Source organism: Chanodichthys erythropterus, chromosome 10 (genome assembly GCF_024489055.1).
Source record: "Chanodichthys erythropterus isolate Z2021 chromosome 10, ASM2448905v1, whole genome shotgun sequence".
NCBI classification, from domain to species: Eukaryota; Metazoa; Chordata; class Actinopteri; order Cypriniformes; family Xenocyprididae; genus Chanodichthys; species Chanodichthys erythropterus.
Window position 1 is genome coordinate 9,205,954 of NC_090230.1, and position 27,440 is coordinate 9,233,393.

Genomic DNA, 27,440 nt, shown 5'->3' on the forward strand with positions numbered 1-27,440 from the left:
TTGTGTTAGTGGTGTCCAAAAGAGGTCAAAATCACCAAAATATATAGATAATATAAGCTACAATTCATTGGAAAATATTAGATACGGACTATAAATGTCATTTGTGCCATACACTTTACATTGCTAAAAATCATCCAATATCCTTTGTTTTAGAATAAATGTATCAGAATATCCATAAAAACAAAATTGTAGCAGTAAAATGCTTCTCAAAGTAATTTTTTTCAATAGAGTTGATTCATTCATTTCCACTGGCCAAGTAGTATTTTAATTGTTTTAAACAATTCAATTCAAGGGCAATTCCAGCGTTATGGACGTGACATTTGGAGTCAAAACTTGAAATATAAATGCTCAAAGAATGCATTTAATAGCAACATATTGAACCGTCTATTTATATATTCATAATCCCTTACCAAAGGAGTCCAGACATTAGAAAAATGTCAGTCTACTCAACTGTTTTATTTTTTAGATGAGGGAAATATACAGCGTTACGGACGTGACAAAAAAAGTCACTAAGTTTTGGGTGACAACATATTTTTTAAGAATTCTGTGAATTACATTGCGCAAACCAAAAGTAATACTGCCCACCGAATAAAGAAGGGTTGGCTCTCCACAGAGCATAAAATAATAATTTTATTTCATTTTTCGTGTTCGCATTAATGAGGAAAAAACAACGTTACGGATGTGACAGTTTTCCGTTACGGATGTGACCGGTCTGAAAGCGGCACAGAAGACTGCTTTAAAACTGCTTTAAAACTTTCACAGAGACCTCAAGCAAGCATGTACACCACCAAATATTGAAATCTGGGATACCAGTATGGTAAGACTCCACAATTGATCAACTTTTTACTAAACTTTATACAAATGTAACGTTATACTCTGTATTGCAAAAGGTTATAGATTAGACCTATTTCTCATGTTGACAAGCATGTGCGTTGTTCAAGAATCAATTTAGAGACCATGATTTTCCTTCTTACAGAACTGCATGCTAAAATACATTGACAAATATTAATGTTTATCATAAAGCAGTTTAAAATCGCATGTTTTCCCCACAGTCAGGTGAACCGATTGACACTATTGCCAATCGCAATCATGTCAGTTTTATGTTTTGTGTATGAATGACCACACGGTTTTTTTCGTCTAGTTTTCAGAGTTTAAAGCGGAGTCTTGAGTCAAAATGATCAAACTTTATTTCAAGTCAAAATTATTGCAATCGTATTATTTTCATTTTGTTTGATCGCGCGGATTGTGATCATTATAGGCTAGGCTATTCATTTTTAACCAACAGGTAACGCGACATCCCAATTCCCGAGGGAAGTGTCCTATGAGACACAATGCTCTTCTATAAGTTGTACTGTATCATATAGGCCTACCTTTTGATGTTCATATTTCGTTCTCTGGCAAGAGGAAGAGAAGATCGGTTCATGTGCGCCTGATCCGCCGCTTACAGGCGCTGCAGAAGCTAATCTGTCACACGCCGTAGGCTATTAAAGAGCGACATCTATGGTTTAATTTATGAAAAAAAAAATAATAAAATCGACTGAATTTGAAAGTTAAACCTTTTTCATATTAAAACTAACAAAGCACAAAGAGTATTGCGATTATTGGGTATGTTCTGATATGGTAAGCCTGAAACAGATGATAGCAATATAAAGAAGCAAACTCATAGGATTTAATATGAAGCGTCCGTAACGGTCACGTCCGTAACGCTTATTATGGTTGTTCACAGCAACGTAGTGAAATGAATTGTTGATCCTAATAAGCATAAACATAATTTAGCTTTGCATATAAAGTTTCAAGTTATTTGCATTTATAATTGTTATATGACATAAACTTAATCATTAAAACGTTACGGACGTGACAGAGCACTGAAGCGTCCTGACCTCTTTATTCTAGCCCTTATAAATTCATCAGGCAGTGCTGTTATGACTAAATGAGTGTATTTATTTCTCAGGCATGTATCCATCTTTCTACACAATGCTTACTGCTAAAATTAAAGTTTAAAAAATGGGGTCTTTGATCCCTTTTTTGAAAGCATGAAATATGGTTGGTTGAAAATTTAATTTAAGCATTGTTACTTACCACATATATTGTGGATAAACAAGGCAATTTTCTTAAAATTTCTGTTAGAGCACATTAATACAGTATATTACAGACCTAAATGGACAATTTAAAAAGGGTTTTGTTCTTTTGGTTAAAACTTTTTTTTTTCATAGTAAAGATGACCTTTGCGTGGAATTGCCCTCAAATCAAATCAATCAAATGTATGCTGATTTTTCTGATAAGGTGAACATGTCTTTTAGGATATTCATAGGCTATTTTTAATGGAAACAGAAAGGCCTACTTATTTATTGCAGTGTAAATAAAATTGACTCGGCAAGTATTTTAAAAAGGAAATGTGCAAATCTTTTCTTCAAGCTGTATCCTTCAAATACAGTGGTATTTTTCATAATTGTTTAAAGATGCCTTCACACGACATGAACACCTCCGTGCAGCTGCGGTTGTACAGTAAGCTATTATAATTGGACCACCGAATCCAACAGCGTCTGCCATAATATCAAAGTGTGCATCACTGATCATCGTTCTCGCTAAAATATTTTGTCATACCATGAGATCTGCAGTTTAGTTTAAAGAGGAATTTTTGTGTGCCTATCACTCCTCACTGTCATTTAAACAGTGCGTCACACAAAAAGTGATCAAAAGTAGCACATCCACTATCTAAATTCATATAATTTTTCTTTAACTTCTGCGACTTTATGTAATTTCAGTGCTTGATCATCATCAATGAAAGTGGAATATTAATATAAATGTGTATATCAAAATGAAAACAGTTTAAAATCATACTGTTTACTTCATTACTTTTCTCACTCTAGTAAAAGAGTTTGTACGCATGGGTCAGAGGTTGCGTGCAGGTGCGCAAATTTTCCCATCAAGGTTGTTTTATAAATCCCATCTTTTGCATACGTCTCTTTCAGGGCATGTTTTGTGCTTACGCAACAGTTATAAATGAGACCCCGGGTTTTTAGCAAAATATTAGTTATTGTTTTGAATGTTACCTTTTCACCCTGTGTGCCTTGTTCACCCAAAAAGTAGTGTGAATGTAGAGCCAGACTTTGTTAATGAGAGTACAGTGAAATACAGCTAAATTGCTGCCCAAAAGCGACTATAATCACCTTGTTAATGAGAGTAGAGTGATAAATAGTTAAACTGGTGTCTGAAATAGGCTATAATCACCTTGATACGTTTTTGGCAAAATGTTAATTAGCATTTTGTAAAGTTACCTTTTCACCCTGTGTGCCCTGTTCACCCAAAAAGTAATGTGTATTTAGAGTAGGGCTGCAACGATTAATTGCGATTAATTGTTTGCAAAATAAAAGTCTGTGTTTACGTAATATATATATATATGTGTGTTCTGTGTATAATAATTATGTATATATAAATACACACACATTCATGTATATATTTAAGAAAAAATTTATATTTATATATAAAATATTTGTTTATATGTAATATAAAATATATAAAAATATATATATTTATAATACATGCATATATTTCTAAACTTTATACCTGTATGTGTGTGTATCTAAATATACATAATTATTATACACAGAACACACACATATATATTACGTAAACACAGACTTTTATTTTGCAAACGATTAATCGCGATTAATCGTTGCAGCCCTAATTTAGAGCTGGACTGTTGTATTGGCCAGTGTACATTGATTTAATTGGTGTTCAAAAGAGGTCAAGATCTCCTTGTTATGCTTTTGACAAAATATATGCTATCATCTAGAATTGTACCTGTTTGCCCCATGCACCTTGTTCACCCAAAAAGTACTTTAACCTATAAGCCAGACGTTTGTGTGAAGGAGCAAACAGTATTATACAGTAAAACTGAATTGGGATCAAAGTCAACCTGTTATGCTTTTTTTTTTTTAAATCTGTCATCATCATGAATGTTACCCATTCACCCTCTGCACCCTGTTCACCCAATAAGTACTGTGACTTTAGAGCAGGACCACTTTATGTTTTTCGGGTAAGATTTGTTATCTCCTTGAGAGCATCTTGTGTCCAGATTTCCACAAAATTCTCGTCGACTCATTTTTCTCAGATGCATCCAGGTCTTTGAGCCGCCCAGAGGTGTCACCTAGACCAGAGAAATGACCGTTGTGACCGGTCACCTTTAAATGTCAACACGTTTTCTCATTCTGTTCTTACATGGCTGGAAAAGCCGGCGGACAGCAGACCTTCTCTCTTCCCTACGTATTAACGAGAATAATGACTAGTTTGGTGAATTATGGCGGTGTGGTATTTTGGGGTGCTACAGAGTTATTGACCTGTTCTCTCTTTCGGTAATCAGCGTTGAGCTGGACATTTCTCCCTAATGAGATAATATCCGATACAAATTACTACTGTGCTACCTCCCGCTGTCTCTGCTGCTTCAGTAATCCATATCTGTTTCATTTATTCTTATTGTTTTACATAGATAACGTTTCTTGGTCATGCTAGTCTCGAAGCAAAACACTAACTGCCCCTGCCCCTGCCCCCAACATGCTTATTAGAAAGTGTCTGCAAATCCCGACCCTTATCCTGAGGCTATTCCCACCATGCTTGCGGACACCGTCAGGGGGAAAGCAGAATAAACGCTGCTGTCACATTTCCTCCGCAGGCTAACGGCATCTTGGGCTACAATTAGCCAGCAGTGCCAGTCGTCCCCCCCTCTGGTCTTTTGTTATGCAAATGAGACGCATGTAATGCGCCGTTTAGCTGGAATTTTTGCAGATTTTCTCTTTCACTGAAAGGATCCGCTTGGTGAATGGGGAGTTTTACTTTAACTTGACTGGCTTTGTGCAACTGTCAGTTCGACTTTTATTCCTTTTTCTTCAGCAAAAACGGTGGTAGTTGTTGTCGCAGTCAGTCACCATCATGTCAAGATTATGATTGTTTGTTAATTTGTAGTTTTGTCTAGATATATTGTTTTGTCTGGAAGCATGTTTGGTTTGAATTGTCTACCTAGACTACGGTTTTGAGCATCATGTCTAGTGAGCTACCTACGCTGATGACATTCTGAGCATCGAACATGTTGGTCTTCCTTCCTAGACAGAGTTTCTGAGCATTAAAGATGCCCTAGAACTTTTTTTAAAAGATGTAATATAAGTCTAAGGTGTCCCCTGAATGTGTCTGTGAAGTTTCAGCTCAAAATACCCCATAGATTTTTTTTATTCATTTTAACTGCCTATTTTGGGGCATCATTATAAATGAGCAGATTCAGGGTGTGTGGCCCTTTAAATCTCATGCTCCATGCCCCAAGAGCTCGCACTTGCCTTAAACAACATAAAAAAAGTTCAAACCGCTAATATAACCCTCAAAATGGATCTTTACAAAGTGTTCGTCATGCAGCATGTCTAATCGCATAAGTACAGTGTTTATTTTGATGTTTACATTTGATTCTGAATGAGTTTGATAGTGTTCCGTGGCTAAAGCTAACATTACACACTGTTGGAGAGATTTATAAGAATGAAGTTGTGTTTATGAATTATACAGACTGCAAGTGTTTAAAAATGAAAATAGCGACGGCTCTTGTGTCCGTGAATACAGTAAGAAATGATGGTAACTTTAACCACATTTAACAGTACATTAGCAACAAGCTAACGAAACATTTAGAAAGACAATTTACAAATATCACTAAAAATATCATGATATCATGGATCATGTCAATTATTATTGCTCCATCTGCCATCTCCTTTCGCTATTGTTCTTGCTTGCTTACCTAGTCTGATGATTCTGCTGTGCACATCCAGACGTTCTGCCCTTGTCTAATGCCTTTCATCCAGACGTTAATACTGGCTGCCCCCGTGTAATGCCTCGATCATGGGCTGGCATATGCAAATTTTGGGGTCATACAGCGTTTTTGGGAATCAAATCTTGTGAACTGCCTAACTAGGCTGCATTTCTTTAACATCATAATTTGTCAGCTTCCTACCTAGACAGCATTTTTAGCATTTTACCTAATGAGCTGCCTATCTAGACGACATCTGGCATTATTGAGGTCCCTATCTAGACAGATACTTAGAGAACTGCTTAAGTAGATTCAAATTTGGGCATAAATCCTAGTTACCTGTCTTCATAGGTAGCATTTTTGGGGCATAAAACCTCCTGACCTCCCTATCTAGACAGCATTTTTGAGTGTCAAACCTAGTAAACTGCCTACCTTGATAGTGTTCATGGGCATTTTACCTACTTAGCAGCCTTTCTAGACAGCATTTTTGACCATGAGACCTAGTAAGCCCCCTACATAAATGGAGTTTATGGGCATTTTACCTTGTTAGCTCCCTATCTAGTCAGCATTTTTAGGGATCAAATTGAGTGAGCTCCCTATCTAGTCAGGATGTGCTTGAGTATTTTAGTACATGGACACGACAGCGACGATCAATCATGAAAACGATCTCCGTGAATTAATTTTTATTTATTTTTTTCTGATTGGTTATTGTGGCATTTTGATCGGTTCCTGAGGTCTGATTGGTTAGCGTTACTTCGCATGCGCACATCAATTTTACATAATTTTTGTCATGGTAAATAACACAAAATTATCTTATTTGCATTGTTGCAAGGGTAGGTTTAGGGTTGGGGTAGGTGTAGAAATTAATAAATCATATCTGATAGGTACCATTTTCACTGTCGATTTGTACTTGTTCTAATGAATAATGGCAGATTCTGCTTCCACCACTGTTTGCATTATTGTAAGGATAGGTGTTGATGTTATAAAGCCCTAAAACATGTTAATATCATACTGGAAGCACAATCTGATAGGTAGCATTTTTTGCTGTCGAATTGTGCTACCTACTTTTTCAATGGGAGGTAGCAAAATCTGACAGGGTACAAATTGTCAGAACACCAGCAAAATAATGTGAAGCTATATTTGAAAGTGTGCATTGATGCCTGAATCATTTTGATAATGAAAATATAGTTGTGTGTATTCGTTTACTCTTCAGCGTTATCTAAAACAGCAGTGCCAACATTATTGACTATGACTGGGTTATTTAAGACAGTCATATTCCTTTTAGATGTTTATTTTTCAAAAACATTGATATTATTAATAATTCATCAGTGTTATTTTTTTCAGCACATTTTTTCAACAGGCTTATGTTTTAATTAAAATCGGTTCTCATCAAGCAGAGATGTCTGGAATTACTTGATGAAGTAGATGAGAATACAATTAAGTGCAAGATGTGCAGCACCAATCTGCCATGTACATAACATAATGAGAACATTATATAGAATGTTGTGAATTCTTTGTGCTTTAGTTGCCGTGCGTGCATCAACAACAAGAGTAACACATTCTGGTTTGCATGTAACTTGGTTCAAGTTCTCTTGCATTTGTGTCGTTTTGTGCAGATACCGGTTGTAATGCTGTTAAGTTGATGTTGTGTACCTAGGATATCTGAATGATTAATCTCATACTTGACATATAACAGGCTTCAGTTTATTGGTGTTCATTCACTCTTCAGCTTCACCTCATGCAGCTATTGATGCATTATTCTGAAACATTGATGCATTTATTATCTAGCAGTGTTATTTTTCTAGTCACATTTTGATAAACTTTTTTTTGTCAACATTAATTTTTTGTAACAGTGTATTAATTAAAATAGTTTTGCTATCGCCATGATGGGCACGCTCTGCCCCACGCCCTGCCCCACGAGTATTCGCGTACTTGTTTTTGAGAATTATCTGTACTCAAAATGAAAAATTGACAAAAATCCCCATCCCTAGCTAGATAGCATTTTTGGGCATAAAACCTTATGAGGCACCTACCTAGACATGATTTATGGGCATTTTACCTGGTTACCTCCCTATCTAGACAGCAATTTTGGTGTCATACCTATTGAGCTGCCTACAGAATGAAATTGGGGCATCAAATAAAAAAAAAATGCAAACAAACAGCATTTCTGGGCATAGACAGCATTTTAATCGGTTTGTTGGTCCCACACTTTATATAAGGTGGCCTTAACTACTATGTACTTACATCAAAAAAAAATAAGTATAATGTACTTGTTGTGTACATTTTGGTATTGCAAAACACTTTTGCTGCTATTGAGGTGGGATACTGGTAGGTTAGGGACAGGTTTGGTGGTATGGGTAGGTTTAAGTGTGGGTTAAGGTGTGAAAGATGGGTCAACAGTGTAATTATAAATGTAATTACAGATGTAATTACATGCAGGCATTTTTCAAAATATAAGTGCAATGTAAAAACCATGTATAAGTGCAATAAGTGCATTATATCAAATGATTAATTTAAATGTAAGTACATAGTAGCTAAGGCCACTCAATATAAAGTGGGACCGGTTTGTCTGGAAATTGTTTAGTCTTAAAGCACATTTTTTTGGCTGTAGTTAACCGTTCGTTCATATTCAAAACCATTTTTCTTTTGGGCTACATTTCGACAGTAACGCGCAAATCGTTTTCCGTGACCCACTTTTCCCGATGACCTCATGTCCCTGTGTCAGTCAGCAATGGAACGGGGGGGTTGCTTGTTAAACCGGGGTGTCTACCTAACCACCCTCTACCTAACCAGCAGGTAGTATTTGTTTGCAAAGATGTGCATAGAAACATGGAGATTTGAGGCACAAGGGGACGTCACTTTAAGTAGGGCGTGTGTGCGACTGCGGCACTGAGTTCGACGGGTAGCTTACATGCACCCTTTGCAATGGAATAAGGTGGATTTGCAGTGCTGGCGTGCTCCTACCTTGACAGACTGTCCCACAGTGGCACTTCGCCACAGTTGGTCGTGTATGTGTGTGTGTGTGTCTTTGCCGTCTGCCTCTCTCTCCGGTCCACAGGGGCCATCTGATTGGCTCTCGAGGGTGGAGCCCTGCTTAGCGCTGACATACTGCACCCAGCCCTCAGGGCGTTCTGATTGGCCAGGGGAGGGATGACATCACAAAGGCCAGCTGTTGATTTGGCGGAGAGTGTGTGTGCGTGAGAGAGAGAGAGGAGAATCAGGAAGGATTGCGGCAGCGATGGCTTTGGGCAGGTACGCGAACGCTCCGCGCTCAGACGGAGGAGAGCAGAGCTGCACTGAGCGCGCTCCGTTTGATGGCACTCGGTCTGCTATGGAAACTAATGATGTGAGCCGAGCAGCGGATCATGAACGACAGGCAGGTGTGTGTGTGAAGTCTTGAATGTGTTGAGTTGTGCATGCTGATGTTTTTTTTCTTGCTCATTTTAATTGAGGTGAACATAAAAATCAATACATAAAGTAGTAAAAAACCTGAACAAAATAGTTGAAATTTTGTATGTTTATTTTTACTATGGAACACTTTAGATGGAAAAAATTGTAACATTTGAGATTGGTCTTCATATAAATATACGCAAAAGCTTGAGTGATAACATAATCTAAGTTTTTAGTGCTAATTCCGTCTTAACTTTAAACCTCAGTTAAATTCATTGCGACTAAATTTGCGTGTCAGCAAATTGCACTCTGCTCGTATGCGTGTGTGCGCACACACTTTGTGATGACATTCTCGTAATTGCTCTATTTTATAATTTAAAAATGCGCCTGAGGCGGCTATCAGTGGAAAGCTGGGTGTTTGTGTCGGTGTAAATTACAGCCGAAGGCAGCCCGGCTAATATCGTTAATGTGGCGAATCTTGTAAATGAACTGATGAGGAGAGAAGAGGAGAGGAGAAGAATAGCTCGACTGTGACAGCGGCCACACACTGAGAACACGGATTGTGACAGGAGGAGGAAAAAAGGAGGGAAAACCATTAGCAATGCTTTTATCCAGAAATATGGTACATTTGCATATTAGTCTAAAACAGGGGTGAAGTGAAATATGTGTAGCCTGGAGCCCGGAGCAGTGATGCGCTTCTTTTGTCAGGAGGGTAAGTGCTCGCTGCTTCCTGAAATATGGTGATTAATAATTGATAATGGGAAATTACGGATGGGCTTTATTGTCTTGGACAAGAAGGTTAAAGCGAGATGATGTTGCATCCATTTTTGTGAAAAGTTGTGGTTGTTTTTTTCTTTTCTTTTTTCTTTTAATTTGCATGTATTAGTCTGTTGTGTTTTTTTATTGTCTTTTGTTTTGTTTTTTTAGTGGTTTGTTGAGACAAAACGTAAAAAAAGCAAAACAGTTAAACGAAAGTGATGTTTGTTTGTTTGTTTGTTTGTGGGCTGACGTTTTAGCTTTGTCTGATTAAAGTCCATGTGTCCATTCCAGAATTAGTGAATTATGAGATTGAATGACTCAGTAAACTACCTTTACAGCATTTTTAGGCATCGTACCTAGTGAGCTTCCACCGTAGATGCCATTTTTGGGCATCAAAAGATTATTACTGGTTTGCCTAGACAGAATTTGTGGGCATCACAATTAGTGCGTTTTTAGGCATAATACCTCTTTAACTGCCTTGCTGGGTGTGTTTTTTGGGCATCATACCTAGTGAGATGCCTAGATGGCATTTTTCTGCATCAAAAGCTTATTAACTGTTTGCCTAGACAGTATTTGTACTTTGAGCATCATTTTTGTCAGCTAAATGCATAAATGCAAATGTAAAACCTTATTATTTGCCTACCCAGACAGCATTTTTGGCCATCAGATCTAGTGAGCTGGTTTCTTAAATGCATTTTAGGGCATTATACCAATTGAGCCAACCACCTAGATGGCATTTTCAGGCATCAAAAGCTTATTAACTGTTTGCCTAGACGGCAATTGTGTGCAACATACTTGGTGCGCTACCTTCCTAGACAGCATTTTTTGTCATAATTCCTTGTGAGCTGCCTTTCTTGATGAATTTAGAGCATTATACCTTTTGTGCTGCCTAAGTAGCAGTTTTGAGAATCATTTTCGTCTGCTAAATACACAAATGTGAATGTAAAACCTTGTTATACGCCTACACAGACATCATTTTTGGCCATCAGATCTAGTGAGCTGGATGCATTTTAGGTCGTCATACCTATTGAGTCATCTACCTAGACTGCATTTTCAAGCATCGAAAGCTTATTATTCATTTGCCTTGACAGCAATTGTGGGCATCATACTTAGTGCGCTACCTTCCTAGACTGCAGTTTTGGGCATTGTACCAAATGAGCTTCCTATCTACACAGCATGTTTTGGCATCAAACCAATTGAGTATTATACATATCTAGCGAGCTGCCTTACTAGACAACATGGTTGTGCACTACCTTTCTAGACAGCCATTTTAGGAATTGTACCCACACTAAACAGCATTTCGGGCATGAGACCTAGTTAGCTGCCTTTCAAGACATGAAAAGGTAGTGAAAGGCATTTTGGGCATCAAAATCTTACGTTGACAACAGTATCTAGTGAGCTGCCTAGCTAGAAAGCATTTATGGGCAATCTTAGATATCAGTACACTACCTATCTAGACAACATTTTTAGTCATCATACTTAGCAAAGATAGCTTTTTTTGGGCAACATATGTTATTCTTGAGCATCACTCGACTGGAAACATACCAGTTATACCCAAAAATGCTGTCTAGGTAGCTGTGTAGTTTTTGAGAGACAGCCGGTGTATTTGTGTGTCTCTGCGGTGGTTGATTTTCTCTTTTTTTTTAATCCTCCAGCGTCAAACTCGGACATCTGTACTGTCAAGTTTGTAGAAATATACAGCCGCCGAGGTCCACGGGGAGTCTTTTTTTTCTCTAGTGATGCTCGGAAGAACTTATTGAATATGGAGTGAAAACTGTTGTGCATGCAGGAGGGGAGGCTAGTTGCGGTGGAGGGCGTATTTTGAAATGCAGATTCAGATTTTTCACTTCACCTCGACATAAACGCTGTGTTCGGAGGAAAAAATATGGCACCGCTGAGATTAGCCCGCAGCAAGAGAGATGCTTGGATATTTATGAACAGCGCTCGTGTAATTCCTGCCAACAGTAGGTGTTTCAATCCATGTGTGGGAGGAAAAGCGCTCTCATAAGTCATAATTGTCCTTGAAAGCGTCAGTTGGTGCGCAATTGTGCCGCTCTTTGTCCCTGCGCCCCAGAATGGTCCGTTTTGAGCCCAAAGAAGATCAAGAGATATATTATCCACTCCTACTTCCTGCGGTGATGTGGGATAATGCCAGTGACCTGTGCGCAAACACTCACGGAAAAGTCATGGCATGGTCTTTGGTAATTCTGATGGACTGTCTGGCTGTTTGGATGTGTGTGGTCATACCCACCTGTTCTTGTCATTGCCGCCACCTGCGTTACTGTCAAATCGCGCGTGATGCTAATCCCTTGAATTTTGATCAGTGTGTGTGTGTGTTTCATGGTATGCATCTCCTGATGGTTTTAGTAGCCTGAATCTCTAGCAGGACTCTACCGTGGTCAGATTGTGCAGTGTATTTGAACCCAGTTGGTGTGCTTTGCAGGATTACCGAGTTAGGTTAGGCCCGTTTGACCTCGAGATATGTGGCGGGTCACGACTTGGCACAGGTTTCTATATTGACGGTGATGAGATTGGCCGGGGAGGGGCTGGGTGTTTTTGGGTCATTAATGCCTGGGCGAACACTGGCCCATATGTTCAGTTCATAAAGCCACAAGCTTGAATTAGAGCTGCACGATTAATCGTTAAAAGATTGCGATTTCGCTTCAAATACCCACATGATTTCATTTCTTAATGGCAACAATTCTGCTGCTTAGCCAGAGAGAGCAGTTGTCATGAATAGAGGTATGAAACAGCTTCACAAACAGTCTTTTGAACCACAGAGGTATCATTATTTCTGTTACAGATATTCATTATTACAGAAGTACTGCAAAAAATATTTATAGTTCACCTTTTGAAAGTAATTTGACACTTCAAATAGCGATTACATCATTACAATAGCGATGTTTCGGTTACATCATTACGCCACCAGGTGGCGACAAGTGACTATTAAAAAAGTATGTCATTGAATCGTTCATTCAAGAGAGTCTTTCTTTCAAAAACACTGATTCATCCAGTAATGAAACAACAGTAACAAGTATTTATGAGTGGGTCATTGAATCATTAATTTGAACCGATTTATCTTAAATAATTCATTCAGAGTAATTAAACATTTTAAAGAGACTGCAGCAATTAACATTTTGTCAGACACTCTAGTACATTACATGTTGTTTTGTTTAGTTGTCTCTTCAGAATTGTGGGAGAATAGTGATTTCTGTTTATCCAGAATCGTGCTGCTCTTGCTTGATGGAATGAATCCTACTGTTGGGAAGGCGTTGCTTTAACGTCATAGGATTGTTATGAAACAACTTAACAACTTAACATTATTTTCTTGACTTGTCAGAACACCTCAAGTAATTTGAATGAGCTAAACATTCATGAGTAGGATTGGTAATTTTGGTAACTTTTAATTATTATTGCTAATTAAAATAAATTTTAAGTAATTTATAAATATTAGATGGAAAACTAAATTAAAATTAGAAATGCACTAAAATTACTAATGGTCATAGTAGGATTGGACATTACATGGGAATGAACGAATGAATGAATCTTACTATGGTGAAGGCTTGAATCATTAATATTAAGTTATGTGAATGGTACCTATTAAATATTCATACATTTCTTGACCTTTCAGCTGTGTTATTACCTTTTTGTCAAAGTATTATCATTAATTTTTATGGTATCTTTCATAATGTTTTTGTTCTTTCTCGTGTTAGTGTTGCATGGATGCTACCAATGCTTATAGTTCATCATAGTAGTGCCATAATGTAGTTTTTTTGGTACTACTGATACTGATACTTTGGTACTACTTGTCATAGCAGGATTTGATTTCACCATTCGTGGTACGTTGAAACAATGATACTAATCATTCCTCACAGTAGGATTCTTAATTTTGCCTCCTGTATTAATTTGGTACTACAAATTCTAGTTGTTCTTCATTGTTGGATTTACAATTTCTCCAGTCAAATAAATTGGTATGATCGATACTAATTGTTTGTCATAGTAGGTTTTGTAATTTCACCACTTGTGTTGAGTTTGGTATTTATTTTTTAATACTCGTTTGCCTTGACAAGTACTGTCCCAAATGTCACTCTCTTTTTCTTATTATAAGTCTCTTTCTTTTTGACTAGCAAGAAGTTTTTCTTTCATACATGATGGCAATGCCAATTTTTAGTCAGACGGTGGATAGAAATTTCTCAGTTTGTAGATGAATAGGGCTTATTTCAAGAAATTTGTTAACTAAAGTGATTTTACTAGATAGGAAGGTTTAAAGACGCAACATCACGAGACATATGCATAAAAACTGCTGTTTTTATATTCCAATCAACAGACTATACTTTTAAATTGAGTATGGAGCCTTATTTATCGGCTTAGTATTCCTTATAGTGCATTGAAATGCTTAAAATGCGTAAAAGGTTCAGCATTAAATGTGACTTCCTCTCAATGTATTTTAATGTTCCTGTTTCTCTGCAGCACAGTCTGTTCTACATATTCATGTCACCGTCCTGACACTTTTTTAAAAGCGCTGCAGTGCTTCTGCTCCCGAAAGACCTTTTATACTTTCCGTCAAACAACCTACACGCAAGTTCAGTTGTCCCTACTGTATCCATGCGTCCCTGACCTCTTGACCTCGCTGTATTTGACCCCATGACCTCTGTCCTTGTTTGTGTGTGACAGGTGCCCGAGGGTGATGCGGAGCGTGTGCGTGAGCCGTGGCTTGGCGACCCGACCCAAGCGCTGGTGACGGGGGTCATGGGACTGCTGCTGCCCCCTGTCCGTCTCTCAGTCCACCCCGCTGCCTCCGGAGGCCCCTGGGTCCTACACTCCCTAAGATTCCTGCCCAGTCCTGAAAACAGCACAGCCGGTAAACCAACATTCGTACTGATGTTGTTTATGCGAATAAGTTTACTTTTAAAGGAAAAATGTTTTTAGTTCATGACAATGTGTCAAAATATTAAATTTGACACAAATGAAGAAAAAGCTTTGTTTGAGGGATAGAAGTTCCCAGTTCTATTTCATGTACCTAGATTTGTAATTTGTAAATGCATCTTTTTTTCAACAAAAAAAACTTTGAAAAATTGTAGTAATGGCGGCTAACTAGTGAAATTTGTCGATTCTCAATATTGATATCATAAAACTGTAAAGGCATTAACGTCACGCAAATATTTACAATCTAAAGAACTTTAATTAAAACAATGACTTCCAAGTTTCAACCTACAGTACTTTGTTTCTTGCATTTCTTTTTTCGACTAGCCTGCACTGCTTGGCCTTTTTACGCAAGCTTTTCTAACAAATCAGATTTACGAATCGTTCAAAGTAGAAGGTTTGGCACTTGAATATTAATTAGTTTACATGATTGCTCAATTCCACTTGTAACGCCAGCAACTAATTAATATTTATGAGCTAATCTTTTGCCATATGTGGTGAAATTACGAATCCCTCCATGGTGAAGTCTTCATGAATTGCTCATGAATATTAATTAGTTTGTGACTGCATATTCCAGAAAGGCTATGAATAAACTTCAACATGAATGGAATTATGATTAATAATTTTTATTAACTAATTCTTTTAGTCAAGTACTGAATAGAGTTCTACGTAAACTATCCAGAAAAATTTGGTATGGCGTTGAGTATGCTTTAAGTTCGCAACCTCAATTTTATTCACATCAAATTAACTATAGGTGCAAATTTATCTATGGAAAAAGATTTCACTTGTAGATTTTTTAATTATGTAGATTTACATTAGCCTGCAGGCTTAACTGATTGGCCGAAAAGCATACGATGATAATTGGGTGCTAGTCAGCTGTCTAATTAACGAATACTACTATGGGAAATGAATATTAATTAGGTTACATGACTGCACATTCAAGGAAGGATTACGAAGCAGCTTCAGACATCATTAATATTCATGAGGTGAGCTTTTGGCATTGCAGAATTCGTAATGTCATCCAACCTGTGTTACGTTTTTACAAATTTAACATCAATTTGGTAGCAAAGAACCAGTAATTTTAACATCACAAGTTGAAATCAACATAATTATGCTGTCAACTAAATCACCAGTGTGTCTTTTTATCTCGCAGGTGGTGATTTTCAGCCTTGCGTCTGAGGATAATGTCTGAATCTTCTCTGGACACCAGAAGTTGTGACGTTATGAAGGTTCTGGAGAGTGATGGGCCGCACATGGCCGAACCACCTGCGACCCTTGACGACCCCCAACACACAACCCAGAACAACGGCACACACACCCAGGAGTGTGTGACAGACCAAAGTTCCTCCCATCAAACTCAGGTAAACTTGGTGACGTACCTCAAACTGTGCATTATGGGTAATGTAGTCCAAAGCCAACAGCAAAGGAGATTGTAGCCTCTTTGTAATGCCTTATTATAGGATGTTAATGACCACTGAGTGGTATGCTGTTGCTGTGGTTTCCATTATCCCAATTTCTCTGCTTAAAGACAGAGATAAGACAACAAGATGAGTAGATTCAGCCAATCGGATCCAAGCTGGCGTGTGATTGGCTTATGCCAGGAAAGAGAGGAAGGACAGTTAATCTGCACCTGAAATCCTGCTGGTTTATCTGCAAACCCTCAGGGTGTGAGCGCGTGTGTGTGTGTGTGTGTGACTTTGCCACCATCTGCTCTTGGTGCATTGAGAAAGGGCAGCGGCCAGGTGCATTGAAACACATGCTGATCTCAGCTCTATTCCTCTCTCATTGTTCATTTCTCTCTCCTTTCCTGTACAATTAGCTGCTTCACTGGTGCACACATTTCTTTAACGATATATTACCTGCAATAACATGCACAACTCAACTTTTTGACCTTCTGGATTTGCCATAATTTCCAGGACTGGGCAATACATTGAATTATTTAATATATTTTGAAAAAAGTAGAAATCTTTTGTAACATTAGAAGTGTCTTTACTGTTACTTTTGATCAATTTAATGCATCCATGCTGAATATTAAAAAAAAGAGGGGTGACATAAAGAAGAAAAAAATGACACTTTATCTTTAAGAGTTATTGGTTTTAGGTACATTTAACTTATGATACTTAAGGTTTTTATATGGTTGCAGTAGCAGTTTGGTTAAAATTAAGGTTAAAAAACCTACAAAATTGTATCTTCTGACCTCTAAAGTCTAAAAAATTAATAATATTTTATATTTCATATTTTAAGTCAATGCATTATAGTTAATATATATATTAAAATATATAATACATTTTTAAGCATTTCATACGTTATGAAAAACATTGTGTATTTTAACTATTTCATAACATGATCCAAATTTCCTCCCTTTTTTTCTTATCAACAACAGCTCGGCCAATCAGCACAGAGTATTAAACGGTCCAAGGTACGGTATGATCATAGCATGAGTTGTTGTTTTTTTTTTTTTGATTGATTTGTTGGTTGTTCTGTTTGCCTGCACTCTGTGTGCCTTGCGAGAAAAAGAGAGAGAGAGTTCGGCAGTGCATTGTGGGAATAAAAGCCCCTGCTCGACTCGGTAAAGAATAATAAATGTGCTTTGGGGGGATGCTGCATTTAGCAGTTTTGCAGCATGAACCAAAATGCCGGGGGTTTGTAAGACCAAAGCGCCTCCTCTGGAGATTTTCCCACCTAGTGCCGAATTCTGCTCTGCTGTTGATGCCGGTTTATCACTGCATTTTGAACAGCCGATCTGTTTTTGTAATTACTTTGAGTTCGTTCATTAAAACTGTGTTCTTCTTGGTTGTTTTGACATTGCCTGCAAGAAATCATCTGTTGTGTTTATTATTTCTAAGAATAATGATTTACATACAATATATAAAAAAAAAAAAAAAAACTGTCCAAGTATTTGTATTCTGTTTTTTGTGGTTTTGTACATTCGAGATTTTCAGACTTTCAGGGGTTTCAGATGTTTATATAAGGGTTCGTTTTAATAAACATGCCTCTAATTAACGCAAACCCCTCCCAGAGCTCTGAAAAGTCTCCTGAGATGTTGCAAAATGGTGCTTGTATATTTTTAGTCATGCGTTTTTTTTGCTGCGAATGAGTGCCAGACGTTTTGGTAACCATGGTTACTCTCCTCTAGTCCAACGGCAAGTTAAAGTTAGTTCGCAGCTTGGCGGTGTGTGAGGAACCGTCTCCCCCTCCGCTCCGAGAACTGCCACATGAACAGGTAAACGTGTGTGTGTGTGTGTGTTCGGAATAGCATACTCCTTTAACTTTTAGGACATGTGACCTAGTTTACTTAATTCACATACTGTTTAAAATCGCATGCAAAGTATGAAGCCCCTTAGGGCTGTGATGGTAAAAAGAAATGAGATTTTTGAAATGAGATTGTTTCGGAAAAATTATTTGGATGCTTTTGCGTTTTTCTTGCTTTTCTTGCTAATACAAAAGTTTTTGGAAGAGTGCAAATGTTTTGCGAGAGAATGCAATTTTTTCTTTGGGAATGCAATAGTTTTGCGAAAGAATGGACATTTTCTCTGGGGAACATAATAGTTTTGCAAGAAAATGCAAAAGTCTTGCGAGAGAATGGCGTTCAGGGGAATACCTTTGTGACAGGATGCTAATGTTTTGTGTGGGAACAGTTTCTTGGGGAACGCGATAGTTTTGCGAAACAACACAGTTTCTTGGGGATTGCAATAGTTTTGTGAAACAATGCAAAGTTTCTAGTGGAATGTAATAGTTTTGCGAAACAACGCAAAGTTTCTTGAGGGACACAATAGTTTGTGAAACAATGCAAAGTTTCTTAGGGAACGTAATAGTTTTGCAAAACAACGCAAAGTTTCTTGAGGGACACAATAGTTTGTGAAACAATGCAAAGTTTCTAGTGGAATGTAATAGTTTTGCGAAACAACGCAAAGTTTCTTGAGGGACACAATAGTTTGTGAAACAATGCAAAGTTTCTAGTGGAATGTAATAGTTTTGCGAAACAACGCAAAGTTTCTTGAGGGACACAATAGTTTGTGAAACAATGCAAAGTTTCTTAGGGAACGTAATAGTTTTGCGAAACAACGCAAAGTTTCTTGAGGGACACAATAGTTTGTGAAACAATGCAAAGTTTCTTAGGGAACGCGATAGTTTTGCGAAACAACACAGTTTCTTGGGGATTGCAATAGTTTTGTGAAACAATGCAAAGTTTCTAGTGGAATGTAATAGTTTTGCGAAACAACGCAAAGTTTCTTGAGGGACACAATAGTTTGTGAAACAATGCAAAGTTTCTTAGGGAACGTAATAGTTTTGCAAAACAATGCAAATTTTCTTGGGGAACGCAATAGTTTTGTGAAACAACTCAAAAATTATTGGGGAACGCAATAGTTTTGCAAGACAATGCAGATTTTTTCAGGAGAACGCAATAGTTTTGCGAAAGAATGCACATTTTGTCTGGGGAACATAATAGTTCTACAAATTTTCAGGGGGAACGCAATACCTTTGTGAGAGAACACTAATGTTTTGTGTGGGAACAGTTTCTCAGGGGAACGTAATATTTTTGCAAGAGAACACAAATTTTCTCAGGAGAACGCAATAGTTTTGCGAAACAATGCAAAGTTTCTTGGGGAATGCAATAGTTTTGCGAGACTGCAAATTTTCTCAGGGAAACGCACTAGTTTTGCAAAACAATGCAAAGTTTCTTGGGGAATGCAATAGTTGTGAGAGAATGCAAATTTTTTCAGGAGAACACAATAGTTTAGCAAAACGACGCAAAGTTTCTTGGGAAACGCAATAGTTTTGGGAGAGAATGCAAAGTTTCTCAGGGCACACAATAGTTTTGCAAGAGAACGCTAATTTTCTCAGGGGAATGCAATAGTTTTGCGAGAGAATGCAAAGTTTCTTTAGGAACGCAATAGTTTTGCGAGAGAATGCAAAGTTTCTTTAGGAACGCAATAGTTTTGCGAGAGAATGCACATTTTCTCTGGGGAACATAATAGTTCTGCAAATTTTCAGGGGAACGCAATTCCTTTGTGAGAGAACACTAATGTTTTGTGTGGGAACAGTTTCTTAGGGGAACGTAATATTTTTGCAAGAGAACACAAATTTTCTCAGGAGAACACAATAGTTTAGCAAAACAACGCAAAGTTTCTTGGGAAACGCTATAGTTTTGGGAGAGAATGCAAAGTTTCTCAGGGCACACAATAGTTTTGCAAGAGAATGAAAATTTTCTCAGGGGAATGCAATAGTTTTGCAAAACAATGCAAAGTTTTTTGGGGAAACCTCAACGGAATAGTTTTGTGAGACAAAGCAAAGTTTCTCTGGGGATCGCAATACAATTGCGATAAAAGGCAAATGCATTGAAATATAATTTTTTTTCTTTCATCTTATATTTTTTCCATCATCATTCCCCTTAAGGGCTTCGTAGCAAAGCACACAGACTATGATCAAATCGATTAACCGTTGTCCTTGCTCCAGTGCATCCCACATCAATAACGCTGTCAAAACATCAGCGCTGCTCTTAGTTATAAAGACTCTTACGTGAGTCGATTGCGCGTGTGCACGTTTAATAGAGCTGTGCGTTTATTAAAGGTGCGCGTGTGCGCGTCCCCAGCCCAGGATTGCTTTCATCCATCATCTATACCAAATACAATTTTCCTGTCTCAGCTGCCTAGCTCAGTGGATTGCTATAATTGCCTGTTCTTATCCAAACCCCATTTTTGTTCTATTTATTAGGTTAGTGTGCAGCTCAGAGCCGCTATTAGAAAGCCCAGAGCTCGCTGCAGGCGGTCAACACCATCAGCTCTTTGTATACGAGGCTGTAACTTTCTTTGCACGTTTGTTTTTTTTCTTAGGGAGGTTATTGATGGTGATCTGCTGAAATAGGTATTTTGTAAAAAGGGTTGTGTAATTCAATCGCATATGGATGCATCACAATTGCTTTTTTTCACAATGTTACATTAATACTTGTCAACATGAATTTAAAAAATATCTTAATTTACTATTTACTCTTAAAAATTATGAAAAAGGTAGCCTTAATATATCACATTCATTCTTCATTTTTATGCATTGTATTTTGTTACATTTATATACAACACTAAATAAATCTATACAGAATTTATAACCTTTATGTAGATTATATTCATTTATATATTTTCATCATTTTTATATAGATAACATTTATCTGTCTATTATCTATTTATTTATTTATAACACTTGAAATTATATAGAATTTAAATAATTTATTTTATTAAGATTTTTATATATATATTCATCATATTTATACAGTATATTTATACAGTATTGTTATTTTTTTTTAAATTATTGTTGATGTAACATTTGTGATGTAAACAAAATACATTGCACATGCAGATCATACTCATTGTTGACTTGCATTTTAGTTTTCAGTTATTTTTTTATAAAGTATGTCAATACTTGACTATAATATTTCAAAGAATACGATGAATACAAGAAACAGACAATGTTGATGTCATTTGACAACCTTGATTTTTAAAGACGTTTTTGTTATAAAAACGAGACAATCAGCTGTTTCTTCTTTTTTTTTAATCAGAAGTCATGCAGTGCAAGAGCAGGTGAGGAAGAAAAGAACTCAAGGTCTTTGTGGATGAACCGTCTGAAAGACGAATAAATGTCCTTAATCAAGTTTACGTCCTTGAACAAGTGAACGAGACTTCCTCCCTGAGGAAAGAGGGTCTCTATTCATAGACCTTTCTCATCTATCTGTACCTTGCCCCCCCCCCACAACCTGCTCATTCACGATCTGTCCATTCGTCTTCTCTCTCGCCGTCCCTCGTGTAGCGTGACATTTTTGTCCTCATTCAGGGTGCTCGACAGTTAATTCAGGCCTTTCTTTATTCTTTGGAGGACAGTGAAGAGAAAAGCTAGAGAATGAAAGCTAGAGAGTGCCTAACGATTCATAACGATCATAAAAGGACCCAAAAATGAAAGCTGTTATTATTTACTATGTACAAAATCTGTCAAACTGCCCTTTTCCTGTAAAATAGAAGTAAATGGTGACAGTGAGTCATAAATGAAATTTCTGTCATTAATTACTCACCCTCATGTCGTTCCAAACCCGTAAAACATTGGTTCATCTTCGGAACACAAATTAAGCTATTTTTAATGAAATCCAAGGTTTTCTGAACCAATGTCATTGCAAATTTTGTGGTCCAGAAAGGTAGTAAAGACATCATTAAACAAGTTCATGTGACTACCGTGGTTCAACCTTAATATTATGAAGCGACAAGAATACTTTTTGTGCGCAAAAGGAAAAATAAAAAAAATTACTTTATTCAACAATTTCTTCTCTCCCCTGTCAGTCTCCTACACAGTTGACGTAGTAAACGCAGTGCAGCGCTTCCGTGATCTATGTCAGAACGCCAGTTCAGTATTGGCCAGCTCCTGCGTCAGCATCACTCGCATGCATCGTGGTGCTCACATGTACAGCATCGGCCAATACTGAGCTGGCGTTCTGGCATAAGCACGGAAGCGCTGCCTGCTGTTACTGCCTATGTGTGGTTCTTAATTTGTGTTCCAAAGATGAATGAAGGTCTTACGGGTTTGGGATGGCATGAGGGTGAGTAATTAATGACAGAAAATTTTATTTTTGGGTGAACTTACCCTTCAAGCTTTGAGAATTTTAGCTTAAAATAACCATAAACATAATACATATGACTCACGCTCAATATTCCAAGTCTTCTGAAATTGTACGATAGCTTTTTTTTGTCAGTGTTAGAGCTTAACAGCCCTGTTTCCCATTCACTTTCATTAAATGGAAAAGAGCAGCATTAACATTCAGCTAAACGTCTCATTTTCTGCTCCACGGAAGAAAGAAAGTCAAAAGGTTTGGGATCACAAAAGGGTGAATAAATGATGAAAGAATCATAATTTTAGGGGAACTATCTCTTTAAAGCCACTGCTGTTCATTTGGCTGGCCTTTTTTCTCGCTCTGTTTGAAATGAAGCGAGTTTTAGTATCGGAGTGAAGGATCATGGTGGGATCGAGTCCAAAGCTCACAGAAGGGCAGAATGATCTCATAACCTCCACAATCCTTCGTGGTTCTCCTCAGGGGAGTTTGTAAATCCCATTCATGAAATATAAATTCATGTGCAGTAGAACAGCCCAAAATACCCTCTAAACCCAAAAGCTGTGCACTTGAATGGAATATATTTACTATAATGAACATAAACAGCTTGTACTATCACTATCGAAAGTTTTTAACTGTTATATGGTCAATTTAATGCAGTTTACAATAACGTAATAGAATGAACAACGAGCATATTTTATGAGCAAAATGAAATTCTTTGTAAATCGTTCATAAATTGGGATTGAATAACAATCAGTGGCTTTAATCCTAAAAAGGCCTGGCCAGAATATCACTTTTTGTAAAGTTTAAGTTTTTGTGTTTTGAACAAAAAATATTTATTAAAAATGTATTTATTATTATTTTTGTTATATATTATATTATTATTGTGGAAATATATGATTATAGATGGAATTTGGGGTGTGTGTGATTATATATAAAATAAAAAAAATAAAATAGATGTTTTTATTGCCAATATTATTTTCCAATATATGCACTGTGTTATTGGTAGTGGTACTATATATTATTTTTTTTTTTTATTTATTGCTATTTTTATTCTTTATTTTATTTATGGCCAGTATTGTGATCAGTTACTAATCCTTTTTTTTTTTTTTTTTTTTTTTTTTTTTTTTGGGTGTTATAGTTTAGGGTTTATGTTGAATTTTTTTGTTCTTTATTGTGATTGTTATGTGAGATAAGGCAAGTCTTTATTACTTGAGATGATTACAAGTCTTTTGCTAATTCTCTCTGCAAAGTATTTTAATCAAACTCCTGTGATTAGCTGCAGCTAAGGGAAAGAGATCATAATTAACTTTAAATTACCCTCCTCACTTCATAATGACAAAAAGGAGATGGTGTTTTTCTTCTAATCATCAAAAACGTTTGTTTTTGGGGGGTTTTGGGAAAATTTAACATTAATTTCTTTATATCAAATATATTGTATAAAAATGAATAAAACGTTTCGCGATTGTTAATATCTTGTTTCTAAATCTTTTTTTTATTTGTTTTTACAGGAAAAGATTCATATCGAGCTCAGTCAGTCTTTTGAAAAAGACGAAACGTCCATCAAAATTGAGGACAGTGAGAAAATCTCAGAAAAGCCAGAGAAAACAGACCGACTGTCCAAAAAGACACTCTCAAGAGGTGTGTGCGTGCGTGCGTGCGTGCGTGTGTGTGTGTGTGTATATGTGCCTTTGTTTTTTTGGCAGAGGAGGTGTTTTCTCACAGGCCAGATGGATGCAACAGAATGTGTGTGATGAATCTCTCTCCATCTCTCTCTCAGATCCCAGTCAGGAATACACAGACTCCACGGGAATAGACCTCCATGAGTTTCTGGTCAACACGCTGAAGAACAACCCCCGGTGTGTGAAAATCCCCCCACCGTCTCATTAGCACACCCTCGTCTGAACGCTACTGCTACTTCCTGTCAATTCATTGAGCTCATTTCTTAAAATGTGCTTTTTATTCCTAGAGTAGGTCACTGTAACACTTTATTTCAGGAGTCTACTTTAGACATTCTACTGACTATAAGTAACTTTGCAACTGCATGTCAACTACCAGAGTATTAGTAGACTGTCTGCTTAATATCTGCTAACATTTAATTTTGATGCTCCCCCAACAGACACTCTACTGACTGTCTGCAAGTAAGTTTGCAATTACGTCAACTTATTCTACTAATCTAAGTCTACTAATACTGTAGTGAGAGTTAGTTGACTTGTAGTTGCAAAGTTGCTTATAGTTAGTTGACATGTAGTTGCAAATTTGCTTATTTTCAGCTTACATGTAGTTGCAATTTAGTTGACATGTAGTTGCCATTACTAATAGTTGCCTTATCTAGGGGTAGGAATCTTTTGGTACCTCGTGTATCGATTCAAAACGTTTTTTGAGGTCATGATTAGATTAAAAATCAATTCTCGCTTTTGAATCAAATTTCGGTTCAATATAACCGTAGATTTGACACTGTTTTTGTTACGTTTCCTATTTGACTCCTGTAGACAAGTTTAATTGGTCTTGAAGAAAAAAATCCCACTGAATTAAATGCGAACCTTGAAATTAGTTTTTCTTCCCATTTTAGTCAACCCAGTATTATAAAACAAATGCCATTTAAGCTGATTGCAGTCATTACACACATGACTGGCAGTCTTCTGTAATAAAGCAAGGCAGGCCATTTTATTTTATTTTTGATATTTAAAATAGAAACAGAAGCACAAATACAATAGAAAAAATGTATGCAAATTAATTAAACTAGGTTTATTTAACATGTAGTAAGAAATACTACAGAAATTAAATAATCAAATGTAAAAATAAAACACTGTATAGTCTTTACTGTATAAATTAAATATAAATTGATTCATATTAAAGATACAAAAGTGATTCAGTGAAAAGCAGTGTTTTTTTTATAATTAACATTATTGAAACAGACAGCAACAGTTTATGAGGCTGCTGTCCCTGATGCACGGATCTAATATACTGTTACACATCCAATTTTCTCCTAACTGTTTACATTCGCCTAGGACATAGCAGACTGTGTTTACGTGAATTCTCCACATGATGTGCATTTTGACAGAATTTTTTGTGTATTTGACAATACAAGCACAATAAGCTGTGATAGAGAACTGAATTCGGGATCGCATGCATCTGAGAGGTGGCATCTGTTGACAATAAGCAGAGAAAAATGCACCACATTTTTCTCGGCTTATTGTCATTAATAACACTCTGATGTGTCAATAACTTTAATAAGTAGTAATGCGAAGTTAAAGAAGTGTAACATTTTGAAAAAAAATTTTTTTTTAAATTTGTGAATCGATGCAAATCGCTAGAAGATAGAATCTCGATTAATATGCGAATCAATTTTTCCCCACCCCTAGATAGTTGACATGTCGTTGCAAAGTTACTTGGAAAAAAATGAGGATATTTTTTTTCTTTCCCTCCATTAAAGGTCTGTTCACCCAAAACTCTGACGTTGTTTACGTGGAAAAAAAGACTAAATTAAATCTGTTCATCATATAAAGCAGTCGTTTTTCTTCAGAAGACTTGGATTAAACTGCTTGATTCATATAAATTTATTTTACGATCTCTTTATGAATGTTTTGAAGCATCAGAATTTTGGGTGAATAGGCTCTCAATGACATAAATCTCTCAGATTTTATTAAAAATATATTTATTTGTGTTCTGATGGAACAAAATGAGGGTGAGTACTTGATGAAAGAATTTTCATTTTTGAATGAAGTAACACTCTTAATATTTCTATTATTAAAATGTATAAGAAAAATCCTTTTTTGCACAAGTCTTGCATCTCTTCTTGGTTGTTAATATGGATTGAAGCAGAGCTTGTAGGCACACATTTGAATATTCTGCCACTTGTGTGCTGGATTCTCATCAGGTTGATGAGCTGTGATAAATGCTAATGAACGCTGTTCTTACAGGGACAGAATGATGCTGCTGAAACTCGAGCAAGATATTCTGGACTTCATTAGTAACATTGAGTAAGTTGAGCCAAAAAACAGAAGAACAGTTTATACTGACATGAATATATATATATAATGTATATATGTATATGTATATATGTGTGTGTATTAAAAGTAAGATTATCAAAAATTTATATATTTTAATATTTGGCCATTTTGAGAATGAAATGGTTAATGTACATTTTCTGTTTTAAAAAAGTTTGAGAATTGTAAAATTCATTTAATTTGTGCAGTGTAATAATAAGATTGTATTCATGTATCAGCTTTAATTCACTGAGATATCAGCCAAGGTATTTATTCACATCAGTATAAAATATTATGTATTTTAATATGTAAGTTGGTTATGATATCATCGTTAAATGAGCTTATTTATGAGGTACATATTTGTTGTTTGTTTTTTTGTTTCCCACAGAAGTCAGAAGAGGAAGTTCCCCCCGATGACATCATACCACAGGATGCTCCTTCACAGGGTGGCAGCATATTTTGGGCTGGACCATAATGTCGATCAGACTGGGAAATCAGTAATTATCAACAAAACCAGCAATACTAGAATGTACGTGTGGATTTAATGGTTACTAGCCTCAGTTGTTATAACAATGAAAGTTTTAATCTAACTTTTTTTTTTTTTTTTTTTTCCTCTCACAGACCAGATCAGAAGTTTTCTGAACACATTAAAGATGATAAAACGGATGATTTCCAAAAGCGGTACATCTTGAAGAGAGATAACTCCAGCTTGGACCAGGATGATGGCAGGGTTAGAAATATATACTAACTTAAATATATTACTTACAAAGAAATGCATTTAAATCAATTACTTACAATTTTTAATTGAAATAATACAACAACCAAAAAATAAATACAATAACTTGCATGATACAGCAGTCATGAAGATAAAGTGTTGGTGTATGTGTGTTTTAGATGCGGATGCGTCTTAAGGATGACAGACGGAGTAAATCAATAGAGGAGCGAGAAGAGGAATACCAGCGTGCCAGAGACAGGATCTTTGCCCAAGACGTGTGTCTCCTTATCAAGATAC

General features: G+C 36.6%; 1 protein-coding gene across 9 annotated transcripts in view; it reads left to right on the forward strand.

Annotated features, from left to right (window-relative positions):
- Nucleotides 1-27,440, forward strand: part of LOC137027654 (R3H domain-containing protein 1) — a 52,082-nt gene that overhangs the window by 6,434 nt on the left and 18,208 nt on the right. For 6 of the 9 annotated variants that reach the window (XR_010896064.1, XM_067395947.1, XM_067395949.1 and 3 more), the window contains exons 2-11: nt 14,606-14,792; nt 16,008-16,215; nt 17,238-17,273; nt 17,991-18,077; nt 23,951-24,080; nt 24,220-24,298; nt 26,363-26,422; nt 26,817-26,957; nt 27,050-27,158; nt 27,323-27,418. Coding sequence is in view for 8 of the 9 variants with exons in the window: in XM_067395947.1 (XP_067252048.1) it covers nt 16,039-16,215; nt 17,238-17,273; nt 17,991-18,077; nt 23,951-24,080; nt 24,220-24,298; nt 26,363-26,422; nt 26,817-26,957; nt 27,050-27,158; nt 27,323-27,418 (915 nt within the window). In the remaining variant the exon portion in view is untranslated. Of the gene's footprint in view, nt 1-5,586; nt 9,163-14,605; nt 14,793-16,007; nt 16,216-17,237; nt 17,274-17,990; nt 18,078-23,950; nt 24,081-24,219; nt 24,299-26,362; nt 26,423-26,816; nt 26,958-27,049; nt 27,159-27,322; nt 27,419-27,440 lie in introns of those variants that run through there. The other 3 variants (XM_067395948.1, XM_067395950.1, XM_067395952.1) reach the window with 3 other exon arrangements.